This window comes from Marmota monax, unplaced genomic scaffold, assembly GCF_021218885.2.
Source record: "Marmota monax isolate L192 unplaced genomic scaffold, Marmota_monax_Labrador192_F-V1.1 WCK01_AAM20220418_F8-fsc00128, whole genome shotgun sequence".
Lineage (NCBI taxonomy): Eukaryota > Metazoa > Chordata > Mammalia > Rodentia > Sciuridae > Marmota > Marmota monax.
In genome coordinates, this window is record NW_026693452.1 from 3,289,616 (window position 1) to 3,313,371 (window position 23,756).

The window sequence follows — 23,756 nt, forward strand, 5'->3', positions numbered from 1 at the left end:
CAAAAATCTGTAAATAAATTAACATAGTAAGAGAATCTTGCTAACAAAAATATTACATAATCAATTTCTACAGCTAGGGACAGTTAAATTTTAGTTTTATGAGGAACAAGTTATAAAAAATAAAATTTCTTTTAAGAAAAGCAGTCTTTTAAAATGGAAATGAGTCACTTGTTTAGATAGAGTACAATCTGCTTAATTTATACCAAGCCCTTAATGCAAATTCTCTTCAGGAACAATTATTAATTTTAATTCTTTTTATCTTAGACTGTAATCACAGTAAACCCTACTAAATGGAAAGAATCTTTATACTTCAGTAACTGTCCCCCAGCAAAAGGTTTATATGACCATTTTAAAATAAATGATTTCAAGTGTCTGTAACACACATGCGCACATACAAATCTTGGTTAAAAAAAAAAAAAAGCATGATGCTCAAAAGGGTGTAAAATTTATTTTAAAAAACCTCAACAACTATAAAAGATTTTAATTAATGGGTTTTAAATAAATAGGTTTAAGACAAAATTTCTTTATTCCAACTAATTTTTAGTTAATAAAAACACTTTCCAAATCTACAAGCCACTGCTATGAAGCTAGCAATGCCATTCATCTAGAATCTGGAAACCTACTTCCACATAAAAGCAAATGAAAACCTTCCCAGCTTCACTTCCACCCAGAGAACATGCATTTCCAGCACACTGTGCTGACAGGCAAACTTCCATATTCTTTTTGCATTCCATGTAAATAATAAACTGTCAAAAATCTAGGAAAGGTAGCAGAATACAACAGTCAATAATATGGCATTATGTAAAAACGTGGATGTGTAACCGATGTGATTCTGCAAATTGTATTTGGGGTAAAAATGGGAGTTCATAACCCACGTGAATCAAATGTATGAAAGATGATATGTCATGAGCTTTGTAATGTTTTGAACAACCAATAAAAAAATAATAATAAATAAAAAAATCTATCGTATGTGAAAGGTCACATTATAGTCTATTTGCATCTGAAAATGTAATTTGGAAGGGCTTTCTGCATTTTATTTAGAATTTTAAAAAACATTTTCACTTTATCTTCAACTGACAAATAGTAAGCAATGCTCAGTAATTTTTAATGGAACAGTAAAACAAGAGATAGAACATTTTAGTAGACATCTGCAAAACACTGCTTAATGTTAAAGAGTTTCAAAAGGGCTAGACATAAACATAACACAGCATAATACTGTGCCCTTACCATATCATGCCTTCAAACAGATTTTGGATGACAAGATGTGACTGAGTAACGGTTATCAGTAAAGTGACATGTGTCCATGCGAACTGTTAATAGCCCAACGACACAAAAATTAGTAAACACAAGTGATCAGTGCAGCCAAGGAAGCAAGAGAAATTTTGAAACACAAATTTCTGCCATGAATTTTGGTCAAAATTTGTAAGATAAGGTCATACAAAATAAATGCAGTTAGTAAGTGATGTTCATTATATTGCCTACTAGAATCTTAAAGTGATGAAAACACTTAAAGGTAATTTTAGTTTTATACAAATTGGAATGCCAGTAACAGTGAGATATACTACTAAATTTAAAAATACACATAAAAAATAAACCATAATATAGAGTTACATGATTTAAATAATAATGAGAAATATACAACATTTAAATGGCAGTGTTCTATGGTGATGAAAATTTTAGCAACCATTTTCCCTGCAGTTTATCATTCAAACTTTGAATTATTCTAACCAGAAAGATTCAAGAGCCCTTAAATTCCATCTTTTGAGACTTGAAAGTTGATCTTCACAGGTCTATTCAATGGCAGTATTTAATTTCAAATTTTCAAAAGCCTCTATGTTTTATCCTTCTGGCCTGAGAGATGGCTATATGGATGACTTTTGGCACAATCATTATGAGTAGAATATGAACCAAGAGAGGCTAACATTTCTATGTACCATAAACATTGTCATTTTAACTGGACTTTATGATTTTTTAAAATAATTGAAATTTTGATTTATTTTTAACAAACCCAGTTCTCATCTTAGAAAACAGTATTTTATATTTGTTATTTTGCTTTATTCTATCTTTATCTGCTTAAAAGACCCAATTCTTTTATACTAGTTTCTCTGAAATGCATAACTGATTGATTTTTTTTTTCAGTAGACACCATTTACACAGTGGTCTCTCCATACTCATGTCTTCCATCTGTGGTTCAACCAATCAGAGACTGAAAATAGTTGGTGGGAAAAAAACTGCATCTGTACTGGACACATACAAACTTATTTATCTTGTCATTATTACCTAAATAATGGACTACAACAACTATTTATATTGTGTTGGGTATTCTATGTAATCTGGAGGCTATTTAAAGCATTTGGGACAAGGAGTACAGGTTCTATGAGATGCCATTTTATATAAGGCCCTTGAGCATCTGTGGATTTTGGTATCCCGGAGGTCTTAGAACCAATTCCCTGAGGATACCAAGGGAGAACTGTTTTTCACAGGAGATTCTATTATTTCTAATTTGTCTTGATTCTTTGCAGATTTTCACTAAGAATTTTACTCCTCAGATCCCCTGAAATTAGAAAGGTAAGAAATACTACAATTTCTTAGCAACAATAATTAGCACAGTATGTTGATGAAGAAAAGCAAAACACAAAAATGAAATATAATTCACACCTAAAATGAGCCTTACTAATACATGAATTCACACATCTAAACACTACATTGTATTTTAATGTTATAAATGGCTACATTTTAAGGAAATAAAAACAAGTTCATCATGTAAAGTGACAAATTTCATAAAACAGACTTTGATTCACTGAACAAATAACTTATGTCAAATAGAATTCTACAATTCTATCATTAACTATAACTACCAAGAAAATACATGCTCTGCTCTTTTTATGCTCACATTAACAGCAAGAAAACAAAGATAATTTCCACAAAACAATACAGTAGATGCTTCTCAGACTTAGCAACTATCCAAGAGTCTATGAAAACTTTCCATAGTTCTACATATTTAGGGAATTCAAATACTTTGTTAAATTTCAGTCTTTGAAAATATTTAGAAAAAGCTTTTAGTAAATTTTGAGAATAGTTAAAAACTTTAATTCCTCAAATACTTGTCAATTTCATTTTTTAAGTTGAATAGTCATCCAAAATTGAAATATCTATGACATTCAAGCAAGACATCAACCAAAAGACTGTTATTTCCTCACTACAGAAAAAAGAGAGGTAAAGTTTTAAATTACACAGTGACTACAGAATAATGGTTAATACACACCATATAAAACTGCAGACGATAATGTTTCTTCACCAAGCTCAGTACAAACATGCAGAAACCTGTTCGAGAACAAAAAACATGTGCTTGCTGTACAATTTGGTACAAAGCATAAGATTCTCTGAGCCCAAATAAACCAATTTCCTACATCTCATCCAGGCATATCCTAGGAACTTACTCATATGCCATTTTTCCTACTATCTTATATTAAGCATTTTAAATAAGTTTCCTGAGGAAAACAATCTTGCGATCTCCAAAGTGCCTAACATATTCCACAGCACAAATTCAATACACATCTTCTTTTGCATTAATTAAATAAACTACTCCCTTGCTAATATGTGGATATAAAAAACAATTGAATTTCAGTTAAGTAAAATTTATTTGCTATGTCAATTCATCAAGACTGGGCAGGGGGTGTAGCTCAGTGATAGAGATTTTGCCCAGCTTGTAAGAGGTACTGAGTTCCATCACAACAAAAAAGTCAATTCTTCAAGAATATGCACAGAATCTTTTCAATCTCTATACAATATGAAATTAATAATAACTATTATGGAAGCTAATATCTATTGAACACATTAGACTCTTGTATAAGTATTTTACACATATTAACTCATTTAATTCTTCCACTATTTCTATAATATAGATACTATTATCATTTTCATTTTATAGATCAAAAAATACACAAAAGGTTTTATTAATTTACTAAGGCTCACAGGGCTAAAGTAATTCTCAGATCCTACTGAGGCTCAAGACTCATATGGGTCCACAGAAATCCATGTTAGCAAGATTCAGGTGAAGAACCGTATTATAAAATTTAAAACTTAAAATTTCTCAGAACCGTATTATAATAGCTATAATAAAATATAGTACTTTTAATAATTTCAAGATTCCCAATAGTATTTGAATTTATATTTCTATTCCTAATTACAATGAAAACATAACTAAAAAATCCTTGCCTAATTAAGAGAATCTAATAATCAAATACTAAAATGAGAATATGAAGTACTTCTTAACCCATATGTCGGTAAATTTCTAGAGACAGCTAAATATGCTTTTTAACAGAGGTGAGTACTGAGAAAAACATATAAACTCATAAATTCAGTCTGATTTCAGATGAACAGTCAGGTATTCTGCAACATCTTTGGAGTAGGTTCCCTGAGAGAGAAAATGAATAATCAACTGATCTCATCAATATAAAATAAAACACTGTCCTTTGAAAATCCATATTCACTTATCAAGGCAATACTACGCACTAGAGTAAGCGAGTGTGCTGCTGTTCTCAGAGGAGGAAAGGACCAAACCATGGGTAACTTGGATCAAGACTGAATTTAAATGTGTGAGTGTGTAAGGGAGGGTGACAAAGGAAGCAGGTAGGTTCCTACCTCTTATTTGTCATCTACAGAGTCATTTAACTAAACTGCAACAGTAACAAATATTTTTTGAGTGGAAAAATAACTGAAAGCCATTATGCTATCTGAGAGACAAAGAATGCAGTGAGAGCTAAACCATGGAATTCATGGCATTGCAGTTGCCAGCTTATAAAAGACTCCTTCTAATATTGTTTTTCTTAAGTTTTTCTTCCATAGCAGGTAGATTTGTCAGGCAGCTCAAGTAATAATGTAATTTCTATACTGATTTATGCCAAATGATCCATGGCTAAAGTTGGATGTAGACTGGACTTGGTGCAAAGGCTGATGGGGAAAGGGAAAAGCAGAGACATGGGACGTGCTGCTGGAACCTCCTTTACTGTCCAACAGATCCCCTAACTCTCCCACGACAGCCCTGGGAGTTTCTCAATATCATCAAATGTGAATTATCTCCTCACAAATACAACTCTACAACATATGGCCTTTTTTACCCTTAAGCATTTCTTCCAACAAAATCACCAACAGAATCATTCAATATTTTCCTAATGGACACTTTACCTAAAACAGTCTTGGAAACTCACTCTTACTTGACCCAGGATATAATTAGTTGACTACTGTATACATGAAGATCATACACTTCTTTGATTTAAAATAAGGATGTATAAAGTTTCCGTAGCATATCTAAAGCTAAATATTACTTTAAAAAAAAACATGCTTTTGCCGCTCCAACTCCCAAAAGAAATAGATACGGTGTATCTGCTCATTCTCACTGTGTATCAGTTGCCTGCTGGCCACCATCACTGAGGTTTTGAGGATGAGAAAGCTGAAAGTTTATCTATTTAACTGGTTCTAAAGGGAAAAAAGGAGGGAGGATGAGGAAGAATAGGTGTAGAGTTGGCTGCTTTCCAAGCTGCTCCATGGCATGAGTCAAGGAAAGTGGATAAATAGTTTCTCAGTGAGGTGGGTGAAAAGAGGGATTTTACTGGGATTTAATACTGGACTCTAAGAACAGTATTAATACACACACACACACACACACACATACATACAACATACACACAATGGAATATTAGTCATAAAGAAGAAGAGCTTTATGACATTAATCAGCAAATGGATGAATTTGGAGACTACTATGCTAAGTGAAATAAGCCAATTCCAAAAAAAATCAAAGGTCAAATGTTCTCTCTGATATGTGGATGCTAACACACAACAAGGGGTGTGGGAAGGAAGAACCGAAGTTCAGTGGAAATGAAGGGAAGGGAGGGTGGACAGGAATAGGAAAGACAATGGAATGAATCTGATCTAACTTTCCTGTGTACATATGTGAATACACCAGTGTATTTCAACATTGTGCACACCCACAGGACTAGGATCTTAGTTAGAACAAGATATATTCCATGTTTGTATAAATATATCAAAATAGATTCTACTGTCATATATAACTAAAAAGAACAAATAAAATTTTTAAATTAATATATGAACTTCATAATTTTCATTTGTAACCATATGGCCATGTGAACATTTTATTTTAAATATAAAAAATGCCTATGTATGTTGCATTTCAATAAATCTATGGGAAGAATATTTTATACATTTAGGTCCAGTCTTATTTTTTCCCTAATTAGCAAAGGATATTTATATGGCTGTTTTTCCAATTAAAATTACAGATCTTATTTAAAAAGTGTTCATTGGAAGGGCTTCCTGATATATAGTTCTGAATGCATAATCATGTTTAACTACACTTACTGATCATCACTCATGAACACAATACTGTGCCTGGTATTGTCTGCAACAATCAATTGTGTACATCCTATTGCCCAGTATCAAGGATTTCCTCAGGTGGTTATGGAAGAGCCAATTGTCTAATAGACTACAGAGAAGTGTATTCAAAGGACAACAAAAGAGAATGCGATTTATTAAGAAAGTGGGCAGAAAAAATGAAGCACTGAGAAGTCCAAAAGATGAGGCTGAGGAAATTTCAGAAAAATAGACAAACAATAAAAAAAAATTACTGAGGATTTATGATATGCCAGACACAGATATAAATAAATAAATAAATAAATAAATAAATAAATAAATAAGATAGGTATTAGTATTCAAGAGTTCAAAGTCTAGTTGAAAAGACAAAAATACCAAGAAAAAATAAAGTTTTTTTTTTTTTAATAGCCATTAAGATGAACCCAGGTATGAATAGTGGAGCTCACTAACTCTTCCCTCATTTTTTACTTGGCTACATTTTTCATTCCAATCACTAAACAATCAAAACTCCAAAAATTTCTAACATCATATTAAATAAATGCAAAAGCATGCTGTATTATGTAGGCCTTTATTCAGACACTAAACTACAATCGAGCTGTTTACAAACAAATTTAAATAAATATGCAAGAAATTTTCATACAAATCAATTAATCATATCAGCCGAGATTAAGGGAAATCTTGGTTTTTTTCTTTTTGTGGCACTGGGGATAAAATCCAGGGTCTTGTGCATGCTGGTGTGTTCTACCACCAAGCTACATACATCCCAAGCCCAATAAAGTATTTATTAAATACAATATGTGTGTCACTCTACTTGGCTAAACAGATACTAAGGTGGTGATATTAAGGGTCAAACCCATTAAGTCCATTTACCCATCACTGCTAAACATATGGCTGCTCTAGTTTCTAAAAAGCCCCAAATCCAAATCACCAAACTGATGTAAAATTCTTTTTTATATGTATCTAGTCTTTAAAGCAATTTTTTTGTCTAAATAGTTTCAGTCTCAATGGTTTTTTTTTTTTTTTTTTTTTTTTTGCAATCTATCAAATTCACTTTATGACAAAATTATCTAAATGTCAGAATGACCTCCAGGTTCTAGAGAGTGAGTCATCTTGAATGCTAGGAAATAAGTCATTTAATTTGATGAGGGGGTCAGGCCCAGAGATATCTACATCACATTTCAATAAAATTTAACATCAATGGAATAGGATGGGCTATCTCTGCTTTTAAATTCTGTAAAGACCTAAACTTTTCAAAGTCATTTTATCACTATAATAAAACTAAAAATTCTGACAGGGCCTTTGGAATATTATTTAACCAACTTCCAAAGATTTACACAGTATTAGTGAAAGGTACAAATATCTCAATATAGCACTCTACCTCTTCACTTATGTTTTAAAGTCTAACTTCATTTGCTAGACCAAGCTCATAATGCTGCCAACCAGCTCAAAACCACAAATAAAACACTGATGGTAAGAAAATATCACTAAAAAGCACTGTGTGTACCCTGCACATTCTCAGCCTTTTAACATTTATCCAACAGATATGTACTGGGAATCTAAATGCCAGACCCTGCATTGAACCCTGGGAATAAAACAAACAGAAGTCACACAGCTGGTATTTATAGTTCAATAGGCCATATGTAGGCCATGCTTGAAACAATAATAGACATAAAATTCTATGTTTATTTTGTATTAGAAGTTTCATCATCTTACTCAGTATCTCCTAGTTTACTATAAGGGTGCATTTTAAGAGTAACATTTGTAGGATTGTACTAATATCAATTTCCGATGTGATAATAGAGTTTTGCAAAACATTACAACTGGTGGAGACTGGGAAAAACATAAAAGGGAACTATCAGTTTTTATAACTGCAGATGAATATATAATTATTTCAATAAAATGAGTAATCAGGGATACAAAATATAATTTTTCATAAATTGTCATAAAATAACTGGTGGGTTCTAAGATCAACTACAGTATCTTTATTTTTTTTATTCATAACCCTTTTAGTAGTAATTACAAACCTTAAGGATTCTAGCTCTTACTCTCTTTAGCATGAATTTCAGCAGTAGTTTCCTACCTAGTCTCACTGCTAATGTCTCCAATCCCCTTATATAAGCACAATCTCATTATATCTTCTTTTAGTATAAAATCCTCCAGTGGAATTCCAGGGTTACAGTCCAAACCCTACCCATGACATACAAATCTTCTCAAAATATGGATCTTGCCTATCTTTCCAGTTTCTAATGCCTGCTACAGACCCAGAACACCCCCTGCCAAGCACAGCTAGCTGGCTGCTCCTCCCAGATGCCCTTACCAACCAGTAACTGGACAGAGACCTGCATATCCTCTACTTTTCATGCACCTGCCATTTCTCTTCCCTTTCTTCATAAACCCACTGATCCTTGTTCGTGTTTCAGCAATGCACTAGGAGACACAATTAACAGCTCTAAGACTCTGGAAGGTACATTATCCACATTTTTTCTCCTTATATCCTTAACACTTCGACACTCTATCCAGCATTTGGGGGGAGCACTCAAATGTATGTTGAAAGAATGACTGATGACTTTTAATGAGCTTAAAACACCAATTGCAAAAGTGAAACCAAGGCAGAAATCACTATATTGTTAAAAAAAAAAAAAACACTGATTTTTATTTTATGAGTCCAAAGGTTTAATGTATGAAACAAAAACAACTAAAAAGGTGTTGGTTGGGAAGGGATATGTAAAATGTATTAGCAGAAACAACAAAGAAAATAAATTTCACTTATCTGTCCCCACTCAATTGAGAAGTTATAGCAAACCACCAAGGGGAAGTAAGCCAAGGGAATAGTAGTCACCTTATATGCTGACATTCTGCCAATCAAATATCACTGTACAGCAACATAGATGTAACTATAGATATGGAAAAAATGAGATCAATTTAGAGGTGTCGATATAAAAACAACTATGTGCTATATTAGGTGGAAAACATAAGTAGAGAATAGTCTGCTCTTATTTGTATAAGGCAATGGGTAAGGAGTGGGCATGGTGGCACGTGCCTGTAATCCTAGTTACTAGGGAGGCTGAGGAAGAGGATCACAAATTAGAGGCCAACATGGGCAACTCAAAATCTGTCTCAAAATAAAATAATAAGAGCTAGGCAGTGGTTGAGTGCTTGCCTAGCGTGCACAAGGCTCTGGGTTCAATCCCAAGCATAGCAAGATAAAAAGGACTGAGAGGTAAAGGGAGCTAGGAGCATGTAAACTTAAATACTTGGGAGATTTCTGAAATAACTGTAGTAAGCCCCTGGAGAGAGTAAGTAAGGCTCTGAGGTAGGAAGATGGTTTCACAGAATACTACGTTTTAGTCTGAATTTTTTTTAGTATGGGTGTATATTATGTTTTCACTTTTTAAAACTAGTTTCACAAAAAGCGAGTAGAAGTCTCGTCATGCTCCCCATTCAGAACCCACCAATGTACTCTAATATCCATTCCCGAGGGAAAGGTCACTCTAATGAATAGCCAGCACTAATTTGCATCTTGAATATCTAGCCAACTCAAGACTTAAAAAGACTTTAGCAACAGCCTCCCTCTTAGGGCAATCATGAGAGGCTTTGAGTTAGAAATTATCTGTTTAAGCCCTGTTAATTCACAGGACTATGAGAGAAACTAATAAATTGTTTTAAGCCAAGAGAAAAATGAAAGAACTAGGTAAAGGTTTCTGTTTTGAGCAAGTAGAATCTATTCTATCCTGGCATACCACTAAAACAACATTTAAAGAAATTAAGAAAAAACCTGGCGAGAACAAAGAGAATTGAAGACATGCCAAGGAGAATTGAAAAAAAAAAAAAAAAAAAAGAATGCCTGCAAATTTGGAAACTGTAAGACATGGGTAACTTTCAGCAGAAATGAGGTACCAGGGGTGACTAAAGGTATTTTCTAGAGAAACTGAAAGGCTCGGTGGTGGGCAAGAGTGAGGCCTCGGCTTCTGAGCTGGAGTGCTAAGTAAAAGCCTAACAATAGGTGCAAAGCTCTGGCCAAAGCAAGCAACTATGAGAATAGACTAAAGGTATTTTTAGAAATGTATGAACAGAAACATTCATCTGTTATGCATCATTTCACAGGAAACTTTTTGAGGCTATGCTTCAACAAAGTGAGGGTGATATCCAAAAAAGTAGAAGACAAAGAACAAAAATAGGGACCTAAATCACAAGGGCAGCTGGGTGATAGGCCTGCAAGCAGCTTGTCTACAGGGAACAGCCACTCAGAGGTCTCCAGAGACAAAGGGAATTGACAGACTATCTGATCTGTGCAAACATTTGAAAAAAAAAAAAAAAAAATTACCAACAAACACGGAAAAGACCTGAAGGAAAAATTAAGCATCTCTACTCCAAAATTTACCTATGTTTAAAAGATAGAGTAAGGCAGTTATTCAGGATAGGGAAAACAAGAATGGAAATGTAATCATAGATACTATTTGATTCTATAGGAAATGACATTTTAGGTAGCCATTTAATAATGCAAACAACAACTAAAAACAACTGAATATGGAGAAGTGAGCCATGTTTTAATAAGAAGTCAACAGATAATTTCTAAGATGAATTAAGAGGTAGACCTAATACCTAGAAAAATGGGAAAAATCTAGAATGTGGTGCTTGTATTATAAATTATAAATCTTTGAAATTGATTTTTAAAATGCTTTATATTTTAATTAATCATAATTATTAATAAGTAATTATAAGAATAATCACAGGAAATAAAATAATTATTAGGTTCTATAACAGAAGTCTGGCGAGGAATGTGGCTTAGTAGTAGAGCATTTGCCTACATGTTGTGAGGCTCTGAGTTCAATCCCTTAAAAAAAAAAAAAAAAGAACAGAAGCCACTGTGCATATTTCTCTGGCTAATATTAGTGCTAAAAACTGAAAAATGCCAGAAAAGCAGTGTTGTTAGTCTAAATACAAATTGAGAAGACATTATTTTCTTCTCTCCTGTAATTAGGACATAATCTATGCAGAATCTTCCTTATATTTTAAAAAGTAAATCAGTGGTCTGGAGGTATAGCTTAATGGTAGAACTATGGCCAAGCGTGCACAGGCTCAGTCACCAGCACCACATGAAGAAGAGGAAGGAGGAGGAGGAGGAGGAAGGAGGCGGAGAAGGAGGAGAAAGAAGGAGAAGGAGAAGGAGAGGAGGAGAAGGAGGAGGAGGAGGAGGAGGAGGAGGAGGAGGAGGAGGAAGAGGAAGAGGAGGAGGAGGAGGAGGAGGAGGAGGAGGAGGAGAAATAAAAAAAGAAAAATCAAGATTGTTAGTTTGGTAAATGAGAGAAAATACCTAGAGTCTTTCTCAGGAAATAGTGCCACAAATGTGCTTTGACAAACACAGAATCAGAGTCAATGTTTTACTCCACAAAATTTTAGTATGATCCTTTAACCTGGTATCACCAAAATCTCTTCATGATTGGAACATTCAAACTGACCAGAATTTAAAGCAGGCAGACCAACTACTTTCAAATAAATACCTTCCTTTACTCTTAAAAGAAAAGAAATATGTTAATACCTGTTAAGACTTTATTTTCTACAAACACATTAGTAATGATTTTCAAAATAAAGGAATAGAATCAGAAAACTGGATTGTAAAAAACAATTGATGTAAAAGGAAGAAAATCCTTCAAAAATGTAGCATCCCATCCCCCCAAAACAAACAAACAAACAAACAAAAAAAAAACCCTCTCAAGTCTCTGAAAATTACCATTATCATTTCAGATTGTGTTTCATGTTCTAGAATGAGAAGGCCAAGGAACCAAAGAGGACTTTCTTCAAGTAGGAGCACCATGAAGAACATCATCATCATAACTACTGAATAAAATGACAAACTAAAGGACTGGACACACTACTCACATGCTCTGTAGATTTTCAGCTTCATGAAAAATGGAAAGGAATCACTACACTGTATTAGATTTCCAAAACTGTACTAACAGTAAAAAAATTGATTTACTGAGAAATTTCTAGGTGCTAAAGCAATAACTATTAATAACTAAAATGAAAATTTACAAATAAAATTCATTTTCTTCTTTCAAAGTAAAAATAATTGTAATAGTAAAAAATACTTGTAGTTCCAGGTACTGTTCTATAAACTCTACAAAGAAATTAAGACATGAAGCTGGGGATATAGCTCAGTTGGTAGAGTGCTTGCCTTGCATGCACAAAGCCGAATGCCCTGAGTTCAATCCCTAGCACCACCAAAAAAAAAAAAAAAGTGAGACCTGAAGAAAATTAAATTTCCCAATGTTTACTTGACTAGTAAGTGCTATAGCTAGGATTTATATTAGGAGTCTTGACTTTTATGATTGGTAAAATTTTATGGAAAAGAAATATGTTAATTCTAACTTAATATATAACTTTTATAAAATATATAAAATAAAAACGTGGTATAGCACACTAAATAAACATATACATATACAGTAACTATGTTGGGAAAACTAATGACTCTAATGAATTCTATACGAAAGCTCTATTTCCTATATATTCTCTCTATATGTGTGTTAGAGAAATACACATTTATACACACACATATATACAAAAGTTTCCTTGTAAATTTTATTTGATTAATAATTACTGTGCATTTTAAAGTTTCTTTACTATAATTTTCAAAGAAAATTAAAAGTACTATTAATCTAGTACTTTTTAAAAACCACTATTAGGGAGTAAATGCTAATTAAGACCATAATAAAAGAAATAGCTTTACACATGAGAAATATTTAAAAAGAGAGACTGGAACAAAATATAACAAATAAAGTATATTATGTATTTAAATAGTGTAAGTAAAAATAAACATGGGAAATATACTAGTTACATATTGACACAGAATAATTCCTCAACTTACCTGCCAGATAGAGGGCAAATGATATAAATCTGTGGTAGCGAATGAGGAACTGAAGCTGTTCTTCTCTCTGAACAAATGTAGCAAAATAATCAGCCACAGTCTCTCCATAGAAAAAGTAGTTTACACACAATAGAAAGTACCTACAATTTAAAAACAATTAACTCCTTTAAATATTTGAAGCCTTTCCCCCCCTCAATTGAATAATTCTCTACATTTTGATGATACAAAACCAAATTCAGAAGACCAATTCAAAATCAGTCAACAACTATCTACTGAATAGAGTTCATGTCTTTAACCCAAACTATAATGCCAGAGAAAACAATACAGAAAATACAACATACACACTGAAAATTAACTCCCAAGTACTCAAAGTACAGTTTAGTGCTTTGTAATAGTAACCATCAGGACACATCCCCACCTGCTCTAAGAAGATTGAGAAAGGAAGAAGAGTTAGTCTAACTTTCTCCCACTGTCTTGCACACAATATTGGCATCTTTCTCTGCTCTTCTCAATGCTCAGATAAAGGGAAATTGGGCAAAAGGACCTAATGGCAGGTAAAACTCTCTAGAAGAAAGATTTTTCTCCCCACATTTTTTTTCTTGTTCTTTTTGTAACAAGGATTGAACCCAGGGGCACTGGCTTTGTAATCATGATCCAGCTTTCTCAGCTTCTGGAGCTACTGGGATTACAGGTGCATGCTACTCAGCCCAGCCCCTACATTTTTAAATTGGTGCATTACAGTTGTAGATACTGATGGAATTTGTTGTTACATATTTGTACATGTATACAATACACGATATAACAATATAATTTGGCCAGTATCATTTATTTCCCAGTATTTCCCGGCTCCCTCCCCATCTCACTGCTTGGTCCCTTTCCCCTACTGATCTTCCCCTTGAGTTTTAGGAGCTCCACCCCCACCTTTCTTTTCCTTTTTCTTCTCTAGCTTCTGCATATGAGAAAAAACATAACTTCTGAGTTTGGCTTTTTTTGCTCAACATTATAGTCTCTAGGTCCATCCATTTTCCTGCAAATGACATAATCTCATTTTTAATTATGTTAGAATAAAATTCCATTGTGTATATATACACCATATTTTCTTTATCCACTCATCCATTGATGCACACCTAAACTGGTTCTACAATTTGGCTATTGTGAATTTTGCTGCTATAAACATGAGTATGCATGTATCACTGTAGTATGATGACTTTAATTCTGTATGATAAATACCAAAGAGTGCTATAGTTGGGTCATACCATAGTTCCATGCCTAATCTTTTGAGGAACCTCCATACTGATTTCCATAGTAGTTGTACTATTTAACAATCCCACCAACAATGTAAAAGTGTTCCTTTTTCCTCACCTTGCTAGTGTTTGTTATTATTTGTATTCTTGATGACTGCCATTCTGACTGCTATGAGATGAAATCTCAATGTAGTGATTTGCATTTTCCTAATTGCTAATGATGTTGAACATTTTTTTCATGTACTTGTTGGCCACTGGTATTTATTCTTTTGAGAAGCATCTTTTTAATTCGTGTACCCATTTATTTGTTGGTTATTTGATTTTTTGGTATGAAGGGTTTTTTTAGCTCTTCATATATTTTAGATATTAATCCTCTGTCAGAGAATAGCTAGCAAAGATTTTTTCCCATTTTGTAGGATCCTCTTCACATTCCTAATTGTTTCTTCTGCTGTGCAGAAGCTTTTTAATTTGATGCCATCCCATTTATTAACTCTTGGCATTATTTCCTGAGCTTTAGAGGTCCTGCTGAGAAAGTAGTTGACTCTGTTTTTTCCCCTAGTTTCTGGTCTAATTCTCTAGGAGAAACTTTTAAATTAAAACTTCATAAATCATCTGTCCCTCCTCTAGTGTGTCCCCTCCCTCAGACAGAGGGTAAGCTCAGAAAAAGGCTGACAAATACTGCCTTAAATAGTTCCTCTGTGCCTCCTGCTCTGGAAGGAAAAGTCCTAGCTGGCTAGAGAACAGTCCAAGAAAAAAGGAGTGGATTCTCTCAGGTTCTCACAGATGGAATGATACCCCACTGTTCCCAAAGTAATGGACAAGTATTCTTTTCCCCATCAACTGCATTACCTTCTTCAGTTATCCTGTGATATGGCTTCGACTCCTCTGTAAGGCTATCAAGGCCTAACCTAGCCCACCAATCCAATTTTTTGCCCATTATTCTCCAATAAATACCTCTGCTCAGGAAGGTCACCAATGTAACACCATCTGTAGTACACGCCATACCTAGACCCTGAGGGGTCCTGCTTCTCCAACCCAGGGTACTCTTCTCATCCAAAGCTTGTTTTTATTTCAGGGTCAGTTAATCTCTCTTTTATTTTATTAAGCCTTCTATAATCACTGGAGCCCATCCTGATTTATCTCTTCTTTTCCCATACTTAGTAGTACTGCATGATGTAACATTTAATTGTTCTCTAATTACTTTACCCACCTAACATTTCCCTTACATTTGCCATTACTCACAAAGAAAACTTCTAGGAGGAAAATCAGCTATCACCAAAATCAAGAAACTGTTTTCACTACTCTAAACCCCAAAGATGATAGGTTCCTTGGCTGATACTAATGAAACAACTATGCTAAAAGGCATGACCACTTAGGTTAAATATAAACTCTTATGATATCATATCTCCTGGTCAAGGTCTTGATAGCTATGAGTAAACATTTAAATGCTGAAATCATCCAATGATTTTTTTCTGATTTTACATACATTTGTGTATATAAAATATTTTGTATTCTTTTCAACTGAGGAAAAATAAAGTAAAAGATTATGAGTAAACATTTTGATAAAATTATGATCCTAAAAGATATAAAAATGTATGATACAATGTTAAGGAAAAAAAAGAAAGGTGTCTATAATTATTATAAATTACATGTCTCTACAAAGATTGAAATATGAGCTATGAAAAAAGTTGTGTTGTGATAAAACAGGTGATTTTCTTCTTGTCAAAACTGTATTACATTCGTTTTATTTACCTTTCTCCAAAATCAATCTATAACATAAACTGAGTGGACAATGACTTATCAGGATGTTGCTTTTATAAACTTTAGAAAAGAATCAGATTTTCAAACTGGAAACAGATTTTACTTACCAACTCAGTGTTCTGAACCATGGAAGATCATAAGAATGATAGACTCTGTAACCTATAGTGATGATTTCATGGAAGCATTTTACTTGGATGCCCAGAACCTGAAACCAAGAGAGAATATTATATTTCTCAAGGTTTACATTTGTGTTTGATCATATGTGTTTTAGAAATTTTTAATCTATAAATTTTTTAATTCATGTAAAAGACAATTCAATATTCAATGTCTCTAAGATCAAGTGATGGCCTAAAAGGTAAGTAAAATGATGTTTTATTCAAAAAGGTTTGAGACATCTGCCCCCAGGTAGGGGGTGACCTTGGAGTTTAAAGTTTGAGGGATATAGTCTGGATGATCAGACTACTTCCATTGTTACTACTTCATTTCTTTAGACTGTTCCTACCAAGATAGACAATCTTTTTGTCCAATTTTCTCATTTTTGTTTCTTAAGTTACCCTAGAAAAATGATCACGCATGAAAATCTGCTTGTACATATTTATCTTTAACCATACATTCTGGTATACTTAACAAAGAATAAAGATATCATCAGGACAAATAGTTAAAACATCTTCTACCCAGTCATCCAAGAAATGGGAATGGTCTTTTTATTCTCACTGCTGAGCCAGGTCTCTGGTGGCCAGCAACAATTCTCCTCATCAGAGCTGTGCTGTGTACCATAGCAAATTATCAGCAGCCTTCTACATCTGCACACTATGGCCTGCCAACAGAGCTCATGCAGTTCTGTTGGTAGTGTCCTAAATGCATGCCTAGTAAATATGTTTATCAATTTTTGATGCTCTATTTAAACTGCTATATCACAGATCTTGGTGAGGGCAATTCCTCAAATTTTCACATCATATTTATTAGGACTTTGCTTAGATCAATTCCGAGACTCAGAGGACTAATGGCAAGTTGAACGCTTATAAACCAAGAGATTAAAATCTTTGTGAATGCAGCAGAACTCTTATCAACCTCTAGAGAGAATACTCAAGGTTTTTTGTTTGCACAGATCTTTAGCTAAGAATAAATTTTTAAGTTTAAAGAGTTTTTTTTAAAGTCAAATATTATGTTATAAACGATATGCAACTTCCTAAAGCATAAATATTACTATCTGGTCCCTCTCAGAAAAAAAGCTTACCAAACTCAGTCTGAGGATATACTCTGGGACTTCTTTTTAATATCTTCACAAATTAGTTTTACCAAACTTACTGTTTAGAATATACTTTTTTTTTTTTTATTGGTTGTTCTAAACTGATTTTTCCCCATTATGTTTTTTGCAGGCCAAATCACATGAGAGAGCACAACTAGTTACAACCATGGCTTTAAAAGCACAAATTAAAAGAAAAAAAAAAAAAAGATGAAAGGAAGTATCTGTGTTAACTAGGTTTGGGCAGTAGATGATAGGGTTGGGGTGATTTTTTTAAAAATTTGTTTTAATTTCAATATACTTTTTCACCTTTCAAAATGGAAAAAATTTTTAAACATATTATTTGAAAGTAAAGTAAATGTAAATGTGTCAACTCATAGCTATAAGATAGAAATAACATTATACTAACTAGTATAAAGAGTACTTTTAGAAGAAAGTTGTTAAATGTATTAGAATATAAAGAAAAGAGGACAATCAAATTGTTCTTCAAATAACCTTTGTATATAACATCAGAAGTTCCAGGATTACTTCTTAAAAAAATAATCACAGAATGGGGACAATGCTCAATATTAAGATAAAGTAGCAAAGCCATGCTATTGATAGAACCAAAGAACTTTTAAAATATCAAATGCACTGATGCAATTTCTATGAACATATTTACTTGAGAACAACCATTTGCACTATATGTAGTATTTTACTGAGAAAAGAAAAGTATTTTAAAACAGCACACATATATTTATATGATATGATCATCAACTACAGTTGGCAGGGAGAATTAATATGGAACTCCTGGGAAAACAGAATAGAGGGAATTCAAAACATTAGAGTAAAAAATCCTTAAAATATAAGTATTATTCAAGGCGGAGTTATTATGACCCATTTATGCAGAAATTGGTACTGGTAGCAATCAATGTTCACTGGTAGAATTCTGTTGATCCAATTAATTTGTTAAGAGTCTTAAAAACAACAACCAATACTTCATTGACTACTTTACAGTTACTAAGGACTCAGAAATAACACAGGGCATCATTCTCAGAGAGTTATAGTCTAGCAGGGAGGAAGCACTCAATTACACTACCATGTGGAAGGAGTCAAATGTGTGTATGTACAGGCCCACAAACCTGTAGCAGGGGGTGGTGGTGGGCTGGGCCAAAGGAGGGGAATGTGCAGTCACTTGATAAGGAAACTACAAGTTGCTCAAGGTGCTGGAACATGAAGGTGAGGATGAGGGGAGAACAGGAGCCTGGTGGAAAAGCACTAGAAAACAGCTCAAGTGGAATAACAGGAACAGATGTGAGGATCTGGGACAAAGGAGGTGGCAAGAGTACACAGGTCAGAGGACGTGATTGCACTGCACATGAATGAGCATCTAACAGGACAGTAGCAGAGGAATGGAGGAAGAGATACAGGACACCTCGAGGAACTGGAACAAACTGGATTTAACTGTTGAGGAAGCTGGAGGGCCAAGGGAAGGCAGGAACATGCAACGACACCAAACAAGGTTTGGGAAGGAACACAGATTTACACAGGATGGCTGGGGGAAGGAATGAAGTTCAGATCTGGAAATGCTGAGTGAACTCTGGTACTTATGGATTATACCAATGAATGCTGTTTTCACTTTGGAAATCTATTCTAAGAAAATAATCTTATATATGAAATTAGAACTTATACTTGAGTAGTTCAAGATATTGTTATTCATAATAAAAAAATAACCAGAACATAACCTAAGTGTTTAAACATCACATAATAACTTAAATAAATTATGATGCATTATCTTGAATCTATCAAAGCTGACAATGATAAAGACCACTTAATAAAACAAAACTTTGGACATGATTAGCTTAAAAAGCAGGAGACAAAATTTTAGTCACAACATTATTACAACCATGGTTTTTAAAGCGAAAATTAAAAGAAAAAAAAGGATATAAGAAACTATAGCAAATGGCTGTGTTAACTGAGTTTTGAGTAGCTGATGGTAGGGGTAGGGTGATTTTTTAAAAATTATTTTTGAAAATAATTTTAATATACTTTTTCAACTCTCACAATGGAAAAAAGTAAACACTCTATTTGAAAGTAAATTATACTCTATGAATTAACAATTGTTATAGTAATTTTCAAAAAGGGAGAAACCTCTTAGAATGTATATTCATATTTACCTTTAAATTAAAATATGCTTTAGTAACTACATACTTAGAATGCATGAACACAACATAGATCTAGAAATTAAAAACTGAAGGACAAAGTTCCTTTTATTTTAAATAACAGTAGTATGAATTCCATCTGATAGTAGCTATCATTTCCTAGTATTAAGTTTGTTTTTTTTTTTTAAAGAGAGAGACAGAGAGAGAGAAAGAGAGAACTTTTAATATTTATTTTTCAGTTTTCGGTGGACAAAACATCTTTATTTTATTTTTATGTGGCGCTGGGGATCAAACCCAGTGCCCCGCGCATGCCAGGCTAGCGTTACCACTTGAGCCACATCCCCAGCCCCAGTATTAAATTTTTAATAAAACTATGTCGAATTAGTCATTACTGAGTGCTGACATTATAAAGCAAATACAAACAAGGTATATTCTATACTTTTCAAAATTATAAATTATCCAGTTAGAAATAAGAATATAAAGACTTTAAAACACATTAAAGGCTGGGGTTGTGGCTCAGTGGTAGAGTGCTCGCCTGGCATACATGAGGCACTGGGTTCGAATCTCAGAACCACATAATGTAAAATAAAGATATTATGTCCACCTAAAACTAAAAAAATGAATATTTAAAAAATAAAAAATAAAATACATTAAAAACATCAACTGAGAAACAACTGTGTATGTCATTCATATTCCCTTGACATAAACATAGTATAAAAGTAACCTATGTATATATATTCAATAAACTTAAATATGCAACAAGAGTTCAAATCGACTTTAACTACAGCTTTAACACTCTAATATTCTTTTCTTTTTTCATAATACCTTTGTTTTTATTTATTTATTTTTATGTGGTACTTAGGATTGAGCCCAGCATCTCACATGTGCTAGGCAAGTACTCTACCACTGAGCTATGACCTCTGACCCTCTTGTATTTTTTCTGATTAAACTCACCAATCAAAGCAAACAACTTGTAATAAAACTACATTTTCCTTTTCAGGATAGAAAAAATAAACAAAGAAAGCCCAAGTCATTTTGGCAGGTTTATGATTCTCTTTTTAAAAATCACAATCTAAATCGGCATGAATGTTTTTAAAAAGAGGATTTTGAATTTCATAAAAGAGTGGCTACATGGTCAGTTGGTATACAAACTAAGAAAGGCTAGCTTCAATTTGATGCTGTTTGTGCCTATGCTGCTTCTTTATACGATGTGGGCTAATGAGAGCCACAGCTGAAGGGGCCCCAGCAAACTTTCAGACTGCCAGATGATGATTGGCTCACAGTGGCCCCAGCAACTTCAGGCTGACTGGCTCCTCTGCAGTGATGCTCATTGGGCTGTTTCCCTGCCCTTTCAGACCACGGAGCTGCTCATTGGGGGACTTTTTTGGCTCTGCCCACGCGACCCAGCCAATGGGCCTCAAGAGCAGGAGGGGGGGGGAGGTGGAGAGGCTTGTGGGAAGCCTGTGGTGGCAGTTGGGCTCTGAGGGTTTTTCCTGAGGAGCTGTTTTGTTTGGTGTGTGTGGTTCTAAAAATAAAGTTAGTTTTTTTTTGACAAGTGGCTCCTGAATTGTGCCCAGCCGGACTGCGGCAGGCTAATACTGGCCTAATTACATTGCTGGATTGTGGCTAAAATGTAGTCTTCATCCAGTCAACTGGATAGTTTGGGAAAAACGTAAGTTATTCACAGGGGTGCCCACCACATCAGCCTAAGTCAATCCAGCAAGGATACCTTTGCAATATCTCAGATCAAAATTTTCTTCTATAGATCCTCCAATGGGCCAAATAATCTCCAATATTTTCAGTAGCTCCTCAGTGCTTTCCAAATAAAACACAAACTTCTTCACGTATCATTTCAAGGCCTTCCAGGATCTCATCCCTATTTATTTTTCCAGGTTCAAAGGCCCAGTGCTCAAGGAAAAGCACCTTTCTCTAAGGTACCCAGCCATATAGAACTTTGCTTATAGTACTCCCTCCACTCTGGCAGAATTCTGGGTTCCCAAAGGTTCCTGTAAGCCCCCAAGCCCTACTGAGCCCCTGACATCACTTGGTCCCAGGTCCCTTCTTCCCCAGTCCAATCCACCCATCATACAGCCAGATGTTCTCCACAGACTTGCTAATTAAATGCCTGAGTCTTCAAGCCTGTGGAGGGTCCTGTTACTGCTGGATTCAAAGATTCAAAGACTGAGAAAACTAGGAATTAGAGGTCCCATCCAGCAATCACTCCAGATACCCATACATGCCTATCTGGCTTTCAGACTGGCATTCTCTGCCCTCACATTAATTCTGGCCTCTCAATTATCCATTATACTTTTTCCTTTGTTAGAAAAAGTGCTTTCTTTAAGATGCCAGCAAATTAATAGAACTATGAAAGTAATTTCTTACTTACTCATTTTCATTACCTTGATATCACCAAGGAAGTACAAAATTAATGAGGGAAGAAAGTGTAAAAGAGGTGTTATAGCCCTTCAAGAGCCAATTCACATTGTTTCATGAGTTGATAGATTTTTGTTGTTGTTGTTTCTACTTTCACTTGAAGACTTATTTTTTTATAATATAAAAGGAAAACTCTATCATGTTGCCCTAAAGCTTACCATCTACAAATAGGATAGATTATGGAGTTGGGAAGACAAGGGAGATGGGTACATGCATTTTTAAGTAGGCAAGAGCATTGAAAGAATAGAGGTGAGTATACAAGAAGAGGTCAAATTAGCTAAGAAATGGATAAAGAAAATAATAAAGAGAAGGAAGGGGCTTGCATGCCTGGGATTGTGTGCAGGTAGGCATGCACTGGGAGGGCAGACCTTAAATAACAACAACAATAATAATGAAGAGGTACACAGTGCACAATCCCAAGAGCATACTCTCACTATTCACTGCCAAACCATGCTCAGCACCCTGAAAGTACATAATAAATTAGTTGAACAAATGCTTTTTTCCTCACTCCCACCACAATGATATACACAGCAGACCTCTGTATATGAGGATCTTCCTCTAGGGTCCTCCCTTCACCTCACTGATTACTCCTATTCAACATGTATATCACAGTTCTCTGTGTCTGGCACAATGCTTCGGTAGAGTCTCCTAGCTCCTTCTCTGTTCTTATAGTATTATTCTTTATTTCAAATGCTCATCATAGTTTTCAACCAGATATAGAGACATATATCTACAACCAATTCTTTAAAGTGTAGGTAGCAAGCTCCATGAAGGCAGAGATAATCACCTTTTTCATTATACCCCAGAACCAGCACAAAACCTGGCACATAGCAGGCATCATGGAAGCATTTATTAAACAAATTATGAGCTCAAAATACCTGTTTGTCTTCAACCATTGGGATTCTCATACACAACGAAAACCCAAACTCCTAGAATGGCTTCTCCTGGCCTCTGCAGTCTCATCCCTAGCTCCCTCCACATGTACAACCTCAGATCCTGCGACAAACCATGTTCTCCCATTACCTCCACACCTTGTCCATAAAGTCCCCACCTTGGAAAGTCTTCTTGTTTAGTCACCTTTTTTGTCACTGTGACCAAAATGCCTGACAAAAACAACTCAAAGAAAAGTTTATTTTGGCTCATGGTTTCAGAGGTTCAGTCTACAGTCAGACTCCATTGCTCTGGGCCAGAGGTAAGGCAGAAGATCATCGTGGCAGAAGGGTGTAGCAGAGGAAAGCTGCTCAGCTCATGGCAGCCAGAAAGCAAAGAGAGATCAAGGTACCAGAGGCAAAATATAAACCCCCAAGGCACACCACCAGTGAGCTACTTCCAGCCACACCCTATCTGCCTACAGTTACCACCCAGTAAATCTACCACATGATCAAGCCACCATTTGGATACTAGGTATCCTCCCAAAAGCTCAGGTGGTGATGCAGGGATGTTCAGAGGTGAGGTCATTAGATTATGAAAACTGTGTCCCAAATGCACTACATGCTTTTTTACTGTGCTTTTCTAATAATGTCCTCATTGGACTTATCCAACTTATTTACCACAGTACTTAGTCAATGGTTATCTAAAGATCTCGGCCATTACACTAAGTTCCTTGGAGTCAAGGATCTAGCTATAATCATATATATGCCAAAGCTGTGTGTGTATTTCTGTCAGGTCTATCACTCAGC

General features: G+C 34.6%; 1 protein-coding gene across 2 annotated transcripts in view; it reads right to left on the reverse strand.

Moving 5' to 3' along the window:
• Positions 1–23,756, reverse strand: part of Cds1 (CDP-diacylglycerol synthase 1) — a 67,139-nt gene that overhangs the window by 15,453 nt on the left and 27,930 nt on the right. For both annotated transcript variants that reach the window (XM_058583421.1, XM_046457681.2), the window contains exons 4-7: positions 16,365–16,462; positions 13,253–13,392; positions 3,266–3,324; positions 1,228–1,310 (exon numbers count right to left, since the gene is read on the reverse strand). In XM_058583421.1, coding sequence (XP_058439404.1) covers positions 1,228–1,310; positions 3,266–3,324; positions 13,253–13,392; positions 16,365–16,462 — 380 coding nt within the window. The remainder of the gene's footprint in view (positions 1–1,227; positions 1,311–3,265; positions 3,325–13,252; positions 13,393–16,364; positions 16,463–23,756) is intronic.